The sequence below is a fragment of the Pagrus major genome, chromosome 18 (assembly GCF_040436345.1).
Source record: "Pagrus major chromosome 18, Pma_NU_1.0".
NCBI classification, from domain to species: Eukaryota; Metazoa; Chordata; class Actinopteri; order Spariformes; family Sparidae; genus Pagrus; species Pagrus major.
Genome location: NC_133232.1, coordinates 27201375 through 27222938, shown reverse-complemented (window position 1 = coordinate 27222938; position 21564 = coordinate 27201375). Strand labels below are relative to the sequence as shown.

The window sequence follows — 21564 nt, the reverse complement described above, 5'->3', positions numbered from 1 at the left end:
CCTGACTTCACCTGTTTGGTAAGGAATTTACCATTTCTCTTTCACATAGTTGCAACCCCACCGAATGCCATGCTGTATGAATGCATTGTATATGTACATTGTGAAAGAATATAGCTCTCTTTATATATTATTTTGTGGAGAGATACAGTCCACTGTTTGTTGTGTGTTTGGTGCAATGAACTGTTCGATGCAATGGATGTATCCCTGTATCCAATGTTAGCAGAGTTATATCTCTGGAGAACAGTGTACAGTGTTAAAGTATATTTTACATAAAAATACAAATGATAATTCAAGTTGGATTAATTGGAGAATAATTCCTCATGAGTATTATAATACAAATAAGTCATAATAGAATTACTGTAATGTGGAACACAATATAGACAACCCCAATTAATTGTTGCTCATATCATGGCATATCATATCACAAGATTAAGGGACTGATAAATAATGATTTAAGAAGCCTCATAAATTCTATAAATCTTTTTATTTACTTTTATTTGGCAGAATTCACACAAAAGAATAGACCCAAATAATCATGCTGTGTCTCCATTAACTCTTTATCAACACAGATTTTTTTTGCAAACAAATTAAATCAAAAAAGTGACTGCTTATTTGTGACATTGTTATGTAGTGAAATAAAATACAGAGGATCATAAAAACAGATGAAAATGACACAGGATTAGGAAGCAAAACATTTTTACAACAAATAAAGCAAATACATATTTTTTTGTAAATGACAGAATTTAAGGGTGAACAATTTTCTGAAAAATGAATAAAAAATACTGACAGCACTTTAGAGAGTTGATGTTTCCAAACAGTGATTGTCTTTGCAATTATGGTATATACAACACCATCACTCTTTAGAATGTGTTATAAAGGGCCAGCTCTATGGTGTGTAAATATGCTTCTGCATTTAATATATAATTTCAAAGCTTGAAAGTAAAATAATTTCATACATAAAAAAATGGTAACTGTGATTTTGCCTGGGTGTATAAACAACATTTTCCTTCAAAACAACTATTGTAACTATCTGTTCTGTGCAATAGACCCCTGGATACAAATATACCACACCCGTTCATTAACAACATTCACTTAATAGGATGAAATAGGACAAAATGACAAACCCTGTAATAAACTATTGGTGAAAATTTTGTGAGGTGGCCTATGTTCAATAAATCTGGACTATGTACATAAAACAATATTTATTATTACAATACAAATGAATCTTATTTACAGTGTGAAGGGATTTTAAACAATCTCATGCACTCCTGTCTGATTACTGAAAAAAAAAGAATTACTAGTAGTTAACAACATTGAGATGACTGTCGTTTTAGGTTTCAAAGAACGTTTGAGGAATTTGCCTTATTAAGTGAGGGAATTTGGTTGTACATGAGAGAGTTTAATTTGCCCCATAGTTAATCATTTCTTTGGTGAAACGGATAGTTCAAGTCTTGGGAACCTAAAACCACCTCTTGAACCACTGTCACTGCTGGACGATGAAGACAACCTTGATTTTTTAGAGAGGGAAACACCTGCACTTCCCTCCACTCCTGCTCCACTGTCCTCACCAAGTGTCACTTCATATGAGCCCTTTGACTTTGAACCAAAACCTCCAAAGGTTCCAAACTTCAACTTGCCTTTCTTTCCTTTGACCTTGCTTCCTCCTAGGTCTAGTGAAATGTCACCACCCTCGGCTTCTAAGTGAGTTGAAGGAGAACTAACTGCAAGCTCCCCCTCATCACTCGGAGAAGAAGACCGATGTCTTGATTTCTTAAATAGATCCAGTGAGGCTGACTTGCCCTTAGCTGACACACTGAGTCCACCATCACCCTCTAATCCTAATTTACCACTATGTACACTTTGGTCTTTAGAGACCTTACCACCTTTTCCACTAGCACTCATTTCTACCTCTGGTCCCCGAAGGTCACCTGCACTACCGCCCTTTCCTTTTGATTTGCCAAACAATTTTGGCATCTTCACCCTTACTTTGCCTTCACTGTGCCTAAGTTCTGGACTCGGAACCTCAACATTTTGTGAACTGACTTGGCAACTTACAGATGGAGACTGTATGTTTATACCTCCACTAGCTGCAAGTTCTGAATCAACATTCCCTCCACCTTGCTGCCCTTCCAATTGAGGCAGAGCAATGCCAAATTTTGGTATCTTCATTTTGGGAAATGTTACAGTACCCTCTGGGTAATGAAGACCACCACTTGCACTGCCCCCTGAAACACCAGTGTCAAACTCTGCACCACCTTTCACATTTATTTTGGGGGCTTTAAAACCTGCAGACATGGTTGCTTCTCCTTGCCTGTTTAGATTTGCATCAATATCAGGAGCAGATACGTTCACATTTGGAGTCTTTAATTTGACATCTGGCCCTTCCAAATTAACATTTGGACTGTCAATAGAGGTGTTCAAGCCAGCAGATGGCAAATCTACATCAAATCCATCACCTTTGACTTTTGGTGATTTGATATCTAATTCCACATCAGGGAAATGAAGCTTACCAAAAAGAGGCTTTTTTACCTTTGTTCCTTTGACATGGATATTGGGTGTGTCTACATCCATGTTCATAGCTGGTGTTTCAATGTCAATTTCAGGTTTCTTTGCCTTTCCTTTTACTTTCGGAAGTTTAAATTTCCCCTTTTTCCCCTTTACATGTATATCAATATCAGGGGCATCAAGACTTGCTTCAGTTTCTGGGAGACTAATGTCTGTTTTCAAACCTTTTGATCCCACACTGAACGTGGGTGTCTTAACTGTTGATTCAGGACCCTCCACTTCAGGGGCTTTCATTCCAAACTTAGGCCCTTTGAACTTGGGAAATGTAACACCTGTCTTTACAGGATCAATAGACGCACCTTCCATAGTGACAGTGGGTACTGCAATGTTAACATCTGTACCTTTAATATCTCCTTTGACTTTGGGCCCTTTTACGTTGATGCCGAGATCAGGTGCTTTGAAGTCAGTATTAGATTTGGGAAGGTTTATGCCAATTTTAGGCATTTCAAAACCACCCTTAGACCCTTTGATGTCAACTCCTGGACCTTTGATGTCAACATTAGGTGTTGTTATGTCTCCCTTTATGTTTGGAGCTGATACATCCATGTCACCTTTGAGTTCAGGACTTTTAAGGTTGAAGTCCACATTTGGCATGGATATTTTCGGTCCTGAGATGGTTGGCATCTTGATTTTTGGGCCCTTGACGTTGCCACTAGGACTCTTAATGTCAACATCCAATTCTGGGACTTTGATGTCAATGTCAGCTTTAGGAAGGCTTGCATCAACTCCTGGCCCTTCTATATTTGGGCCTCTGAAGCCAAGTGATGGCATTTTCATTTTAGGCATTTCAAATCCACCCTTAGGCCCTTTGATATCAAACTCTGGACCTTCGATGTCAACTGCAGGTGCTTTTATGTCACCTCCAATCTTTGGAACTGACACATCCACATCTCCTTCCAGTTTGGGACCTTTCAAATTGAAATCAATGTCTGGCATGGAAATGTTTGGCCCTGTGATAGTTGGCATCTTGAATTTTGGTCCTTTGATTTTACCACTTGGACTCTCAATGTCTATCCCTGGTCCTTTGATGTCAACGTCAGGTACTTTCACATCAATGTCAGCTTTGGGAAGGTTTACATCAACATCTGGACCTTCCATTTTTGGGCCTCTGAAGCCAAATGTTGGCATTTTCATTTTAGGCATTTCAAATCCACCCTTAGGCCCTTTGATATCAAACTCGGGACCTTCGATGTCAACTTTAGGTGCTTTTACTTCTCCTTTAATCTTTGGAACTGACACATCCACATCTCCTTCCAGTTTGGGACCTTTCAGGTTGAAATCAACGTCTGGCATGGAGATTTTTGGTCCTGTGATAGAGGGCATCTTGAATTTGGGTCCTTTGATTTTACCACTTGGACTCTCAATGTCTATCCCTGGTCCTTTGATGTCAACGTCAGGTACTTTCACATCAATGTCAGCTTTGGGAAGGTTTACATCAACATCTGGACCTTCGACTTTTGGACCTTTGAAGCCAAATGTTGGCATTTTCATTTTAGGCATTTCAAAGCCACCCTTTGACCCCTCAATATCAATCTCTGGACCTTTAATGTCAACATCAGGTACTTTCACATCAATGTCAGCTTTGGGAAGGCTTACATCAACATCTGGACCTTCCACTTTAGGGCCTCTGAAGCCAAATGATGGCATTTTCATTTTAGGCATTTCAAATCCACCCTTAGGCCCTTTGATATCAAACTCTGGACCTTCGATGTCAACTGCAGGCGCTTTTATGTCACCTTCAATCTTTGGAACTGACATATCCACATCTCCTTTCAGTTTGGGACCTTTCAAATTGAAATCAATATCTGGCATGGAAACGTTTGGCCCTGTGATAGTTGGCATCTTGAATTTTGGTCCTTTGATTTTACCACTTGGACTCTCAATGTCTATCTCTGGTCCTTTCATATCAACGTCAGGTGCTTTCACATCAATGTCAGCTTTGGGAAGGTTTACATCAACGTCTGGACCTTCCACTTTAGGGCCTCTGAAGCCAAATGATGGCATTTTCATTTTAGGCATTTCGAATCCACCCTTAGGCCCTTTGATATCAAACTCTGGACCTTTGATGTCAACTTCAGGTCCTTTCATATCCCCTTCAATCTTTGGAACTGACACATCCACATCTCCTTCCAGTTTAGGACCTTTCAGATTGAAGTCAATGTCTGGCATGGACATTTTTGGCCCTGTGATAGAGGGCATCTTGAATTTGGGTCCTTTGATTTTACCACTTGGACTCTCAATGTCTATCCCTGGTCCTTTGATGTCAACGTCAGGTACTTTCACATCAATGTCAGCCTTAGGAAGGTTTACATCAACATCTGGACCTTCCACTTTTGGACCTTTGAAGCCAAATGATGGCATTTTGATTTTAGGCATTTCAAATCCACCCTTAGGCCCTTTGATATCAAACTCTGGACCTTCAATGTCAACTTCAGGTGCTTTTATGTCTCCTTCAATCTTTGGAACTGACACATCCACGTCTCCTTCCAATTTGGGACCTTTCAGATTGAAATCAATGTCTGGCATGGAGATTTTTGGTCCTGTGATAGTTGGCATGTTGAATTTGGGTCCTTTGATTTTACCACTTGGACTCTCAAAGTCTACTTGCGGTCCTTTGATATCCATTTTCGGTTCTCTGATATCAATGTCGGCTTTAGGAAGGCTGACATCAAGTTCTGGCCCTTCAATTTTTGGACCTTTCATCCCAAAGGATGGCATTTTAAACTTAGGCATCTTAAATCCGCCTCTGTGGCCCTCGATATCAACATCTGGTCCTTTAATATCAACCTTTGGAGCTTTTATGTCACCCTCAATCTTTGGAGCTGACACATCAATATCTCCCTTTAATTTGGGCCCTTTCAAACTCACATCCCAATCTGGCATCTTTAATTTGGGACCCTTCAGTTTTGCATCCGGTCCTTCAATGTCAATCTCGGGTCTTTGAAGTTCAACGTCAGGTGCTTTCACATCAATGTTTGTTTTGGGAAGGTTTATGTCAACATCTGGACCTTCTACTTTTCTACCTTTGAAGCCAAAGGATGGCATTTTCATTTTTGGCATTTTGGGAAGTTCAAAGCCACCTCTTGGACCTTCAATATCAACCTTTGGACCCTTAATGTCAAACTCAGGTGTTTTTATATCTCCTTCAATCCTCGGCGTTGACACATCCACATCCCCTTTAAGCTGAGGACCTCTGAGATTGAAATCCACATCAGGCATGGAAAGATTTGGTCCTGATATAGTTGGCATCTTGAATTTCGGTCCTTTGATTTTACCACTTGGACTCTCAATGTCAATGCCTGCTCCTTTCATTTCAACTTCAGGGGCATTAATATCAATTTCAGCTTTTGGGAGGCTTACATCAACTTCTGGCCCTTCAACATTTGGACCTTTCACTCCAAAGGATGGCATTTTGAATTTAGGCATTTTAATTCCTCCTCTAAGCCCATCAATGTCAACATCTGGTCCTTCAATATCGACCGTGGGAGCCTTTATGCCACCCTGAATCTTTGGAACTGACACATCCACATCTCCTTCAAGTTTGGGACCTTTAAGCTTGAAATCAAGGTCTGGCATGGACATTTTTGGTCCTGAGATGGTTGGCATCTTGAATTTTGGTCCTTTGATTTTACCACCTGGTCCCTCAATGTCAACCTCTGGTCCTTTGATGTCAACATCAGGTGCTTTCACATCAATGTCAGCTTTGGGGAGGTTTACATCAACATCTGGACCTTCCACTTTAGGGCCTCTGAAACCAAATGATGGCATTTTCATTTTAGGCATTTCAAATCCACCCTTAGGCCCTTTGATATCAAACTCTGGACCTTCAAAGTCAACTTCAGGTGCCTTTATGTCTCCTTCGATCTTTGGAACTGACACATCCACATCTCCTTCCAGTTTGGGACCTTTAAGCTTGAAATCAACGTCTGGCATGGAAATTTTTGGTCCCGAGATAGTTGGCATCTTGAATTTTGGTCCTTTGATTTTACCACTTGGACTCTCAATGTCAACCTCTGGTCCTTTGATGTCAACATCTGGTGCTTTAACATCAGTGTTTGCTTTGGGAAGGTTTACATCAACATCTGGACCTTCCAGTTTTGGACCTTTGAAGCCAAATGATGGCATTTTGATTTTAGGCATTTCAAATCCACCCTTAGGCCCCTTGATATCAAACTCTGGACCTTCGATGTCAACTTCAGGTCCTTTCATATCCCCTTCAATCTTTGGAAGTGAAGCATCCACATCACCTTTTAGTTTGGGGCCTTTCAGTTTGAAATCCATGTCTGGCATGGAAATGTTTGGCCCTGTGATAGTTGGCATCTTGAATTTTGGTCCTTTGATTTTACCACTTGGACTCTCAATGTCTATCTCGCGTCCTTTGATGTCAACGTCAGGTACTTTCACATCAATGTCAGCCTTGGGAAGGCTTACATCAACATCTGGACCGTCCACTTTTGGGCCTCTGAAGCCAAATGATGGCATTTTCATTTTAGGCATCTCGAATCCACCCTTAGGCCCTTTGATGTCAAACTCTGGACCTTCAATGTCAACTGCAGGTGCTTTTATGTCTCCTTCAATATTTGGAACTGACACATCCACATCTCCTTCGAGTTTGGGACCCTTCAGATTGAAATCAACATCTGGCATGGAAATTTTTGGCCCTGTGATAGAGGGCATCTTGAATTTTGGTCCTTTGATTTTACCACTTGGACTCTCAATGTCTATCCCTGGTCCTTTGATGTCAACATCAGGTACTTTCACATCAATGTCAGCTTTGGGAAGACTTACATCAACATCTGGACCTTCCACTTTAGGGCCTTTGAAGCCAAATGATGGCATTTTGAATTTAGGCATTTCAAATCCACCCTTAGGCCCTTTGATGTCAAAATCTGGACCTTCGATGTCAACTTCAGGTCCTGTCATTTCCCCCTCAATCTTTGGAACTGACACATCCACATCACCTTTTAGTTTGGGACCTTTCAGTTTGAAATCCATGTCTGGCATGGAAATGTTTGGTCCTGTGATAGTTGGCATCTTGAATTTTGGTCCTTTGATTTTACCACTTGGACTCTCAATGTCTATCTCGGGTCCTTTGATGTCAATGTCAGGTACTTTCACATCAATGTCAGCTTTGGGAAGGTTTACATCAACATCCGGGCCTTCCACTTTTGGACCTTTGAAGCCAAATGATGGCATTTTGATTTTAGGCATTTCAAATCCACCCTTTGGCCCTTTGATGTCAAAATCTGGACCTTCGATGTCAACTTCAGGTCCTTTTATATCCCCTTCAATCTTTGGAAGTGAAGCATCCACATCACCTTTTAGTTTGGGGCCTTTCAGTTTGAAATCCATGTCTGGCATGGAAATGTTAGGTCCTGTGATAGTTGGCATCTTGAATTTTGGGCCTTTGATTTTACCACTTGGACTCTCAATGTCTATCCCCGGTCCTTTGATGTCAACGTCAGGTACTTTCACGTCAATGTCAGCTTTGGGTAGGCTTACATCAACATCGGGACCTTCCAGTTTTGGGCCTCTGAAGCCAAATGATGGCATCTTCATTTTAGGCATTTCAAATCCACCCTTTGGCCCTTTGATATCAAACTCTGGACCTTCGATGTCAACATCAGGTACTTTCACATCAATGTCAGCTTTGGGAAGATTTACATCAACATCTGGACCTTCAAGTTTTGGACCTTTGAAGCCAAATGTCGGCATTTTGAATTTAGGCATTTCAAATCCACCCTTAGGCCCTTTGATATCAAATTCTGGACCTTCAATGTCAACTTCAGGTGCATTTATGTCTCCTTTAATCTTTGGAATTGACAAATCCACATCTCCTTCCAGTTTAGGACCTTTCAGATTGAAATCAACGTCTGGCATGGAGATTTTTGGTCCTGTGATAGATGGCATCTTGAATTTTGGTCCTTTGATTTTACCACTTGGACTCTCAATGTCTATCCCTGGTCCTTCGATGTCAACTTCAGGTACTTTCACATCAATGTCAGCTTTGGGAAGGTTGACATCAACATCTGGACCTTCCAGTTTTGGACCTTTGAAGCCAAATGTCGGCATTTTGATTTTAGGCATGTCAAATCCACCCTTAGGACCTTTGATATCAAACTCTGGACCTTCAATGTCAACTTCAGGTGCTTTTATGTCTCCTTCAATCTTTGGAACTGACACATCCACATCACCTTTCAGTTTGGGGCCTTTCAGTTTGAAGTCCATGTCTGGCATGGAAATGTTTGGTCCTGTGATAGTTGGCATCTTGAATTTTGGTCCTTTGATTTTACCACTTGGACTCTCAATGTCTATCCCTGGTCCTTTGATGTCAACGTCAGGTACTTTCACATCAATGTCAGCTTTGGGAAGGCTTACATCAACATCTGGACCTTCCATTTTTGGGCCTCTGAAGCCAAATGTTGGCATTTTCATTTTAGGCATTTCAAATCCACCCTTAGGCCCTTTGATATCAAACTCTGGACCTTCGATGTCAACATCAGGTACTTTCACATCAATGTCAGCTTTGGGAAGGCTTACATCAACATCTGGACCTTCCACTTTTGGACCTTTGAAGCCAAATGTAGGCATTTTGAATTTAGGCATTTCAAATCCACCTTTAGGCCCTTTGATATCAAACTCTGGACCTTCGATGTCAACTTCAGGTGCATTTATGTCTCCTTTAATCTTTGGAACTGACAAATCCATATCTCCTTCCAGTTTAGGACCTTTCAGATTGAAATCAACGTCTGGCATGGAGATTTTTGGTCCTGTGATAGTTGGCATCTTGAATTTTGGTCCTTTGATTTTACCACTTGGACTCTCAATGTCTATTCCTGGTCCTTCAATGTCAACGTCAGGCACTTTTACATCAATGTCAGCTTTGGGAAGGTTGACATCAACATCTGGACCTTCCACTTTTGGACCTTTGAAGCCAAATGTCGGCATTTTGATTTTAGGCATGTCAAATCCACCCTTAGGCCCTTTGATATCAAACTCTGGACCTTCGATGTCAACTTCAGGTGCTTTTATGTCTCCTTCAATCTTTGGAACTGACACATCCACATCACCCTTGAGTTTGGGGCCTTTCAGTTTGAAATCCATGTCTGGCATGGAAATGTTTGGTCCTGTGATAGTTGGCATCTTGAATTTTGGTCCTTTGATTTTACCACTTGGACCCTCAATGTCAATCTCTGGTCCTTTGATGTCAACATCAGGTACTTTCACATCAATGTCAGCCTTGGGAAGGCTTACATCAACATCTGGACCATCCACTTTTGGACCTTTGAAGCCAAATGTTGGCATTTTAATTTTAGGCATTTCAAATCCACCCTTAGGCCCTTTGATATCAAACTCTGGACCTTCAAAGTCAACTTCAGGTGCCTTTATGTCTCCTTCGATCTTTGGAACTGACACATCCACATCTCCTTCCAGTTTGGGACCTTTAAGCTTGAAATCAACGTCTGGCATGGAAATCTTTGGTCCAGAGATAGTTGGCATTTTGAGTTTTGGTCCTTTGATTTTACCACTTGGACTCTCAATATCAACCTCTGGTCCCTTGATGTCAATATCAGGTGCTTTTATATCCATGTTTGCTTTGGGAAGGTTTATATCAACGTCTGGCATTTCAACCTTTGGGCCTTTGAAACCAAATTTTGGCATCTTGAATTTGGATCCCTTGACTTTTGGACCAGTCAATCCCAGGTCAAGATCAAGACCTTCAGTGCTACCGGTCATCCCTTTGATGTTGACATCCCCTTTTCCTGTTTTCACATCAACTTCTGGAGCCTTTACCTTTGGACCCTTAAATCCAAACTTTGGCATTTTAAATTTCGTTTTCTTTGTGCCAATTTCTGGAGCATCAATTGTAACATCTGGGCCCTCTAGGTCAGCTTTTGGTAATTGAACATCCCCTTTCAAATCACCCTTCACTCTTGGCCCCTTCAGATTGATGTCAACATCTGGCAATGATATTTTTGGTCCTGATATTGATGGCATCTTGATTTTTGGTCCTTTGATTTTTGCATCTGGCCCTTCAACATCAATATCAGGCACTTTAATGTCAACATCGGGTGCTTTTACATCAAGATTTGCTTTGGGAAGGTTTACATCAACATCTGGGCCTTCCACTTTTGGACCTTTGAAGCCAAATGTCGGCATTTTGATTTTAGGCATGTCAAATCCACCCTTAGGCCCTTTGATATCAAACTCTGGACCTTCGATGTCAACTTCAGGTGCTTTGATGTCTCCTTCAATCTTTGGAACTGACACATCCACATCACCTTTTAGTTTGGGGCCTTTCAGTTTGAAATCCATGTCTGGCATGGAAATGTTTGGTCCTGTGATAGTTGGCATCTTGAATTTTGGTCCTTTGATTTTACCACTTGGACTCTCAATGTCTATCTCGGGTCCTTTGATGTCAACGTCAGGTACTTTCACATCAATGTCAGCTTTGGGAAGGTTTACATCAACATCCGGGCCTTCCACTTTTGGACCTTTGAAGCCAAATGATGGCATTTTGATTTTAGGCATTTCAAATCCACCCTTTGGCCCTTTGATGTCAAAATCTGGACCTTCGATGTCAACTTCAGGTCCTTTTATATCCCCTTCAATCTTTGGAAGTGAAGCATCCACATCACCTTTTAGTTTGGGGCCTTTCAGTTTGAAATCCATGTCTGGCATGGAAATGTTTGGTCCTGTGATAGTTGGCATCTTGAATTTTGGTCCTTTGATTTTACCACTTGGACTCTCAATGTCTATCTCGGGTCCTTTGATGTCAACGTCAGGTACTTTCACATCAATGTCAGCTTTGGGAAGGTTTACATCAACATCTGGACCTTCCACTTTTGGGCCTCTGAAGCCAAATGTTGGCATTTTCATTTTTGGCATTTCAAATCCACCCTTAGGCCCCTTGATATCAAACTCTGGACCTTCAATGTCAACTTTAGGGGCTTTTATGTCTCCTTTAATCTTTGGGACTGAGACATCCACATCGCCATCCAGTTTGGGACCTTTCAGATTGAAATCAACATCTGGCATGGAAATTTTTGGCCCTGTGATAGATGGCATCTTGAATTTTGGTCCTTTGATTTTACCACTTGGACTCTCGATGTCTATCCCCGGTCCTTTGATGTCAACGTCAGGTACTTTCACATCAATGTCAGCTTTGGGAAGGTTTACATCAACATCTGGGCCTTCCACTTTTGGACCTTTGAAGCCAAATGTCGGCATTTTGATTTTAGGCATGTCAAATCCACCCTTAGGCCCTTTGATGTCAAAATCTGGACCTTCGATGTCAACTTCAGGTCCTTTTATATCCCCTTCAATCTTTGGAAGTGAAGCATCCACATCACCTTTTAGTTTGGGGCCTTTCAGTTTGAAATCCATGTCTGGCATGGAAATGTTTGGTCCTGTGATAGTTGGCATCTTGAATTTTGGTCCTTTGATTTTACCACTTGGACTCTCAAAGTCTATCTCCGGTCCTTTGACATCAAGGTCAGGTACTTTCACATCAATGTCAGCTTTGGGAAGGCTTACATCAACATCTGGACCTTCCACTTTTGGGCCTTTGAAGCCAAATGTTGGCATTTTCATTTTTGGCATTTCAAATCCACCCTTAGGCCCTTTGATATCAAACTCTGGACCTTCAATGTCAACTTTAGGTGCTTTTATGTCTCCTTTAATCTTTGGAACTGACACATCCACATCTCCTTCCAGTTTGGGACCTTTCAGGTTGAAATCAACGTCTGGCATTGAAATTTTTGGCCCTGTGATAGTTGGCATCTTGAATTTTGGTCCTTTGATTTTACCACTTGGACTCTCAATGTCTATTCCCGGTCCTTTGATGTCAACATCAGGTACTTTCATATCAATGTCAGCTTTGGGAAGACTTACATCAACATCTGGACCTTCCACTTTAGGGCCTTTGAAGCCAAATGATGGCATTTTGATTTTAGGCATTTCAAATCCACCCTTTGGCCCTTTGATGTCAAAATCTGGACCTTCAATGTCAACTTCAGGTCCTTTTATATCCCCTTCAATCTTTGGCAGTGAAGCATCCACATCACCTTTTAGTTTGGGGCCTTTCAGTTTGAAATCCATGTCTGGCATGGAAATGTTTGGTCCTGTGATAGTTGGCATCTTGAATTTTGGTCCTTTGATTTTACCACTTGGACTCTCAATGTCTATCTCGGGTCCTTTGATGTCAACGTCAGGTACTTTCACATCAATGTCAGCTTTGGGAAGGCTTACATCAACATCTGGACCTTCCACTTTTGGGCCTCTGAAGCCAAATGTTGGCATTTTCATTTTTGGCATTTCAAATCCACCCTTAGGCCCTTTGATATCAAAGTCTGGACCTTCAATGTCAACTTTAGGCGCTTTTATGTCTCCTTTAATCTTTGGAACTGACACATCCACATCTCCATCCAGTTTGGGACCTTTCAGATTGAAATCAACGTCCGGCATGGAAATTTTTGGTCCTGTGATAGTTGGCATCTTGAATTTTGGTCCTTTGATTTTACCACTTGGACTTTCGATGTCTATCCCTGGTCCTTTGATGTCAACGTCAGGTACTTTCACATCAATGTCAGCTTTGGGAAGGGTTACATCAACATCTGGACCATCCACTTTTGGACCTTTGAAGCCAAATGTTGGCATTTTAATTTTAGGCATTTCAAATCCACCCTTTGGCCCTTCGATATCAATCTCTGGACCTTTAATGTCAACATCAGGTGCTTTCACATCAATGTCAGCTTTGGGAACGTTTATGTCAACATCTGGACCTTCCACTTTTGGGCCTCTGAAGCCAAATGATGGCAATTTGAATTTAGGCATTTCAAATCCACCCTTAGGCCCTTTGATATCAAACTCTGGACCTTCGATGTCAACTTCTGGTGCTTTTATATCCCCTTCAATCTTTGGAAGTGAAGCATCCACATCACCTTTTAGTTTGGGGCCTTTCAGCTTGAAATCCATGTCTGGCATGGAAATGTTTGGTCCTGTGATAGTTGGCATCTTGAATTTTGGTCCTTTGATTTTACCACTTGGACTCTCAATGTCTATCTCCGGTCCTTTGACGTCAACATCAGGTACTTTCACATCAATGTCAGCTTTGGGAAGGCTTACATCAACATCTGGACCTTCCACTTTTGGACCTTTGAAGCCAAATGTTGGCATTTTAATTTTAGGCATTTCAAATCCACCCTTTGGACCTTCAATATCAATCTCTGGACCTTTAATGTCAACATCAGGTGCTTTCACATCAATGTCAGCTTTGGGAACGTTTATGTCAACATCTGGACCTTCCACTTTTGGGCCTCTGAAGCCAAATGATGGCAATTTGAATTTAGGCATTTCAAATCCACCCTTTGGCCCTTTGATATCAAACTCTGGACCTTCGATATCAACTTTAGGTGCTTTTATGTCTCCTTCAATCTTTGGAACTGACACATCCACATCTCCTTCCACTTTGGGACCTTTCAGATTGAAATCAACGTCTGGCATGGAAATTTTTGGCCCTGTGATAGATGGCATCTTGAATTTTGGTCCTTTGATTTTACCACTTGGACTCTCGATGTCTATCCCCGGTCCTTTGATGTCAACGTCAGGTACTTTCACATCAATGTCAGCTTTGGGAAGGTTTACATCAACATCTGGGCCTTCCACTTTTGGACCTTTGAAGCCAAATGTCGGCATTTTGATTTTTGGCATGTCAAATCCACCCTTAGGCCCTTTGATATCAAACTCTGGACCTTCGATGTTAACTTCAGGTGCTTTGATGTCTCCTTCAATCTTTGGAACTGACACATCCACATCTCCTTCAAGCTTGGGACCCTTCAGATTGAAATCAACGTCTGGCATGGAGATTTTTGGCCCTGTGATAGATGGCATCTTGAATTTTGGTCCTTTGATTTTACCACTTGGACTCTCAATGTCTATCCCTGGTCCTTTGATGTCAACGTCAGGTACTTTCACATCAATGTCAGCTTTGGGAAGGTTTACATCAACATCTGGACCTTCCATTTTTGGGCCTCTGAAGCCAAATGATGGCATTTTCATTTTAGGCATTTTAAATCCTCCTTTGTGGCCCTCAATGTCAACATCTGGTCCTTCAATATCCACATCAAGACCTTTCACATCTCCTTCAATCTTTGGAAGTGAAGCATCCACATCACCTTTTACTTTGGGACCTTTCAGCTTGAAATCCATGTCTGGCATGGAAATGTTTGGTGCCGTGATAGTTGGCATCTTGAATTTTGGTCCTTTGATTTTACCACTTGGACCCTCAACGTCAATCTCTGGTCCTTTGATGTCAACATCAGGTGCTTTAATATCAATGTTTGCTTTGGGAAGGCTCACATCAACATCTGGACCTTCCACTTTTGGACCTTTGAATCCAAGTGATGGCATTTTCATTTTTGGCATTTCAAATCCACCCTTTGGCCCTTCAAAATCAATCTCTGGACCTTTAATGTCAACATCAGGTACTTTCACATCAATGTCAGCTTTGGGAAGGTTTACATCAACATCTGGACCTTCCAGTTTTGGGCCTTTGAAGCCAAATGTTGGCATTTTCATTTTTGGCATTTTAAATCCTCCTTTGTGGCCCTCAATGTCAACATCTGGTCCTTCAATATCCACATCAAGACCTTTCACATCTCCTTCAATTTTTGGAAGTGAAGCATCCACATCACCTTTTACTTTGGGACCTTTCAGCTTGAAATCCATGTCTGGCATGGAAATGTTTGGTGCTGTGATAGTTGGCATCTTGAATTTTGGTCCTTTGATTTTACCACTTGGACCCTCAATGTCAATCTCTGGTCCTTTGATGTCAACATCAGGTGCTTTAATATCAATGTTTGCTTTGGGAAGGTTTACATCAACATCTGGACCTTCCACTTTTGGACTTTTGAATCCAAGCGATGGCATTTTCATTTTTGGCATTTCAAATCCACCCTTTGGCCCTTCAATATCAATCTCTGGACCTTTAATGTCAACATCAGGTACTTTCACATCAATGTCAGCTTTGGGAAGGTTTACATCAACATCTGGACCTTCCAGTTTTGGGCCTTTGAAGCCAAATGTTGGCATTTTCATTTTTGGCATTTTAAATCCTCCTTTGTGGCCCTCAATGTCAACATCTGGTCCTTCAATATCCACATCAAGACCTTTCACATCTCCTTCAATCTTTGGAAGTGAAGCATCCACATCACCTTTTACTTTGGGACCTTTCAGCTTGAAATCCATGTCTGGCATGGAAATGTTTGGTGCCGTGATAGTTGGCATCTTGAATTTTGGTCCTTTGATTTTACCACTTGGACCCTCAACGTCAATCTCTGGTCCTTTGATGTCAACATCAGGTGCTTTAATATCAATGTTTGCTTTGGGAAGGTTTACATCAACATCTGGACCTTCCACTTTTGGACCTTTGAATCCAAGTGATGGCATTTTCATTTTTGGCATTTCAAATCCACCCTTTGGCCCTTCAAAATCAATCTCTGGACCTTTAATGTCAACATCAGGTACTTTCACATCAATGTCAGCTTTGGGAAGGTTTACGTCAACATCTGGACCTTCCAGTTTTGGGCCTTTGAAGCCAAATGTTGGCATTTTCATTTTTGGCATTTTAAATCCTCCTTTGTGGCCATCAATGTCAACATCTGGTCCTTCAATATCCACATCAAGACCTTTCACATCTCCTTCAATCTTTGGAAGTGAAGCATCCACATCACCTTTTACTTTGGGACCTTTCAGCTTGAAATCCATGTCTGGCATGGAAATGTTTGGTGCTGTGATAGTTGGCATCTTGAATTTTGGTCCTTTGATTTTACCACTTGGACCCTCAACGTCAATCTCTGGTCCTTTGATGTCAACATCAGGTGCTTTAATATCAATGTTTGCTTTGGGAAGGTTTACATCAACATCTGGACCTTCCACTTTTGGACCTTTGAATCCAAGTGATGGCATTTTCATTTTTGGCATTTCAAATCCACCCTTTGGCCCTTCAATATCAATCTCTGGACCTTTAATGTCAACATCAGGTACTTTCACATCAATGTCAGCTTTGGGAAGGTTTACATCAACATCTGGACCTTCCAGTTTTGGGCCTTTGAAGCCAAATGTTGGCATTTTCATTTTTGGCATTTTAAATCCTCCTTTGTGGCCCTCAATATCAACATCTGGTCCTTCAATATTCACATCAAGACCTTTCACATCTCCTTCAATCTTTGGAAGTGAAGCATCCACATCACCTTTTACTTTGGGGCCTTTCAGCTTGAAATCCATGTCTGGCATGGAAATGTTTGGTGCTGTGATAGTTGGCATCTTGAATTTTGGTCCTTTGATTTTACCACTTGGACCCTCAATGTCAATCTCTGGTCCTTTGATGTCAACATCAGGTGCTTTAATATCAATGTTTGCTTTGGGAAGGTTTACATCAACATCTGGACCTTCCACTTTTGGACCTTTGAATCCAAGTGATGGCATTTTCATTTTTGGCATTTCAAATCCACCCTTTGGCCCTTCAATATCAATCTCTGGACCCTTAATGTCAACATCAGGTACTTTCACATCAATGTCAGCTTTGGGAAGGTTTACATCAACATCTGGACCTTCCAGTTTTGGGCCTTTGAATCCAAATGTTGGCATTTTCATTTTTGGCATTTTAAATCCTCCTTTGTGGCCCTCAATGTCAACATCTGGTCCTTCAATATCCACATCAAGACCTTTCACATCTCCTTCAATCTTTGGAAGTGAAGCATCCACATCACCTTTAACTTTGGGACCTTTCAGATTGAAATCCATGTCTGGCATGGAAATGTTTGGTGCTGTGATAGTTGGCATCTTGAATTTTGATCCTTTGATTTTACCACTTGGACCCTCAATGTCAATCTCTGGTCCTTTGATGTCAACATCAGGTGCTTTAATATCAATGTTTGCTTTGGGAAGGTTTACATCAACATCTGGACCTTCCACTTTTGGACCTTTGAATCCAAGTGATGGCATTTTCATTTTTGGCATTTCAAATCCACCTTTTGGCCCTTCAATATCAATCTCTGGACCCTTAATGTCAACATCAGGTACTTTCACATCAATGTCAGCTTTGGGAAGGTTTACATCAACATCTGGACCTTCCAGTTTTGGGCCTTTGAATCCAAATGTTGGCATTTTCATTTTGGGCATTTTAAATCCTCCTTTGTGGCCCTCAATGTCAACATCTGGTCCTTCAATATCCACATCAAGACCTTTCACATCTCCTTCAATCTTTGGAAGTGAAGCATCCACATCACCTTTAACTTTGGGACCTTTCAGCTTGAAATCCATGTCTGGCATGGAAATGTTTGGTGCTGTGATAGTTGGCATCTTGAATTTTGGTCCTTTGATTTTACCACTTGGACCCTCAATGTCAATCTCTGGTCCTTTGAAGTCAACATCAGGTGCTTTAATATCAATGTTTGCTTTGGGAAGGTTTACATCAACATCTGGACCTTCCACTTTTGGACCTTTGAATCCAAGTGATGGCATTTTCATTTTTGGCATTTCAAATACACCCTTTGGCCCTTCAATATCAATCTCTGGACCCTTAATGTCAACATCAGGTACTTTCACATCAATGTCAGCTTTGGTAAGGTTTACATCAACATCTGGACCTTCCAGTTTTGGGCCTTTGAATCCAAATGTTGGCATTTTCATTTTTGGCATTTTAAATCCTCCTTTGTGGCCCTCAATGTCAACATCTGGTCCTTCAATATCCACATCAAGACCTTTCACATCTCCTTCAATCTTTGGAAGTGAAGCATCCACATCACCTTTAACTTTGGGACCTTTCAGATTGAAATCCATGTCTGGCATGGAAATGTTTGGTGCTGTGATAGTTGGCATCTTGAATTTTGGTCCTTTGATTTTACCACTTGGACCCTCAATGTCAATCTCTGGACCTTTGATGTCAACATCAGGTGCTTTAATGTCTGTTTCGATCTTTGGAACTGACGCATCCACATCGCCTTCCAGTTTAGGACCCTTGAAGCCAAATGTTGGCATTTTCATTTTTGGCATTTTAAATCCTTTGTGGCCCTCAATGTCAACATCTGGTCCTTCAATATCCATACCAGGAGCTTTAATATCTCCTTCAATCTTCTGAAGTGAAACATTCACATCTCCCTCCACTTTAGGACCTTTGAGTTTGATGTCTAAATCTGGCATCTTTGGTCCTTTAATGGTTGGCATCTTCAATTCGGGTCCTTTGATTTTTGCATCTGGGCCTTCAATGTTGATATCTGGAGATTTAATGTCAGTCTTAGGTGCTTTCACATCAATGTTTGCTTTGGGAAGGTTTACATCAATATCAGCACCCTCCAACTTTGGACTTTTAATGTTCAGTGACGGCATTTGAATTTTAGGCATTGCAAATCCACCCTTATGCCCTTTAATGTCAAGTTCAGGTGGTGTGATGTCTCCTTCAATCGTTGGTGCTGATACATCCACATCTCCTTTGAGTTTGGGACCTCTCAGATTTAAGTCCACAGTCGGAATGGAGACCTTTGGTCCAGAAATTGTTGGCATGCTCATTTTGGTTCCTTTGAGCTTTGCATCTGGTCCTTCAATGCCAATCTCTGGACCTTTAATGTCAACGTCAGGTGCTTTGACATCAATGGTAGCTTCTGGAAGGTTTACGTCAACATCTGGACCTTCCAGTTTTGGGCCTTTGAAGCCAAATGTTGGCATTTTCATTTTTGGCATTTTAAATCCTCCTTTGTGGCCCTCAATGTCAACATCTGGTCCTTCAATATTCACATCAAGAGCTTTCACATCTCCTGCAATCTTTGGAAGTGAAGCATCCACATCTCCCTCCACTTTAGGACCTTTAAGTTTAAAGTCTACATTTGGTATCTTTTGTCCTTTTATGGTTGGTATCTTGACTTTGGGTCCCTGATTGTTTGTATCAGGGCCTTCAATGTCAATCTCTGGAGTTATTTTAACACCAGGTGCTTTCACGTCAATATTACCTTTTTGAAGGCGAACATTACCATCAGGACCTTCCAGTTTTGGACCTTTGATGTCAAATGATGGCACTGTGATTTTAGGCATTTTAAATCCACCTTCAGTGTCAACTTCTGGTCCTTTGATTTCAACTCCTGATTTTGTTGTGTGCCCCTCAATCTTTGGAACTGACACATCCACGTCTCCCTTTACTGCTTTTCCTTTCAGACTGATATTCCCTTTCAGTCCTTCAATTTTTAGATCAGACCCCCCTCTATCAGCTTCTGGTGCTTCAATGTCAACCCCAGGACCTTTTACGTCAACTTTTGCTCCTTTGGCCCCAAATGGTGTTGTCTTTATCAAGGGCATTTTGAAATCCCCTTCTTTCCCCGCAATGTTTATAGCTGGGCCTTTAATGTCTATTTTGGGTGCTTTCATTTTTCCCTCAATCTTTGGCACTGTTACATCAAGATCTCCCTCTACCTTAGAACTCTCCAGGCTTACATCTGTGTCTGGCCCCATTTTAACATGAGACACCTCCATTTTGTATTTGCTTTCACTCTTAGGTGCTTTGATTTTAATGCTAGAGTTGATTGCAGGTGCTGTGAAGTCACTGGCAGCTTCTGGAAGTATAACATTGGGCACAGGCCCTTCAGTGTTAGCATTAGGACCTCTGATCTGTATAGCTGTCCCTTTGATGTCTAGCTCTGGTTTTTGCACCTCCTTATGTGTTACAGGTACTGACATATCTGCATCACCAATGAGTTTAACTTCAACACTAGTTCCCTCTTTCTTGATTCCTTTCATTCCACTCACAGGCATCTTGATTGTTGACATTTTTATGCCACTCACAGTGCCCTCAGTTTCATAGCCTGGAACTTCACTGTGTGTTCCAGATGCTTTTATTCCTCCCTTTGTGCTTCGCAGGTTGACATCAACCTCACCCTTCAACTTTGAACCTGTAAGATTGACATCCGCATCTGCCATTGAAATCTTCCCTGCTGCTGAGGAATATCCTGAGGTAACATTGCCTATTGTTATTGCGGATCCTTCTATCCTGCTGCCTCTCAATTCTGTATCAATATCTCTGGAACCTCCACTAAATCTGACATTCTGAATATCAATACTGCCTGATCCCTTTCCCTGCGGGAGACTGATGTCACTTTCAGATACCTTCACCTTTGTCCTCTCACCTAAACTGGTGTCAACACCTCCCTCCACAGATGGAGTGGAAATCTGCATGCTTTTTCCTGGTAAAGACAGACTAATTGACCCTCCGTTCTCATCAGCTGAAGTTACTTCTGCAGCGCGCAACCCTCCTATTGTAATATGTCTACTACCAGTGTTTGTGCTGTCACTTAGTGTCATGGTTTTTCCTGACACCTGAATGCTTCTGTCTCCTTGCTCTCCACTCCCTCCTGAGATCTGAAAGCCACCCTGGTCTGTACCCCCAAAGTTAGGCCCTTTGAATTTGAGACCTGTAACTCTTTCTCTATCCCCCTCTCTTGTAAATGTTGTAGTCTGAACTCCCCCACTGGCCCAGCGTGTCTCTGTTGAGCTAACTTGGGGCCCAGTGTAAGAGACATTGCTTGACTCAAATACTCCCTCTTCTGCTCCCACTTTACCTGATGGGCTGCCATGTGAGATTCTGATATGAGAAGAGCCATCTCCAGATTCGTGCCTTAGCCCCTTGAATTCTGGGCTCGAAAGTTCAAGTTGCTCACTTATGCCACCTGGCATATCCACAGTGTAAGTAGTGATGCGGCGGGTGATGGTAGTAATCGTGCTGCCATCGCTGCTTGTGCTGCTATGCCGCTCTGTGCGAACATCTACTCCCTCTGCAAGGTCTTCAGACTTCAGCCTTGGTTTAATCTTTTTCGTGTATATTCTCTTGTAGTCCTCATCATCTCCACTCTGTTGATAGAAAAACACAGGAGGGCATAGAACATGGAAATTATATTATGCCATGTGTTTTTTTCAGTAGCTTACCCACAAACAAATCAGTGATTGTATAATTTT

At 41.5% G+C, this 21564-nt stretch overlaps 1 protein-coding gene across 1 annotated transcript in view; it reads right to left on the bottom strand.

Annotated features, from left to right (window-relative positions):
* Positions 1–465: 465 nt before the first annotated feature.
* ahnak (AHNAK nucleoprotein) overlaps positions 466–21564 on the bottom strand; it is a 34079-nt gene continuing 12980 nt past the window's right edge. Inside the window, exon 6 of the mRNA XM_073487651.1 lies at positions 466–21459. Coding sequence (XP_073343752.1) covers positions 1420–21459 — 20040 coding nt within the window. The 3' untranslated portion in view covers positions 466–1419. The remainder of the gene's footprint in view (positions 21460–21564) is intronic.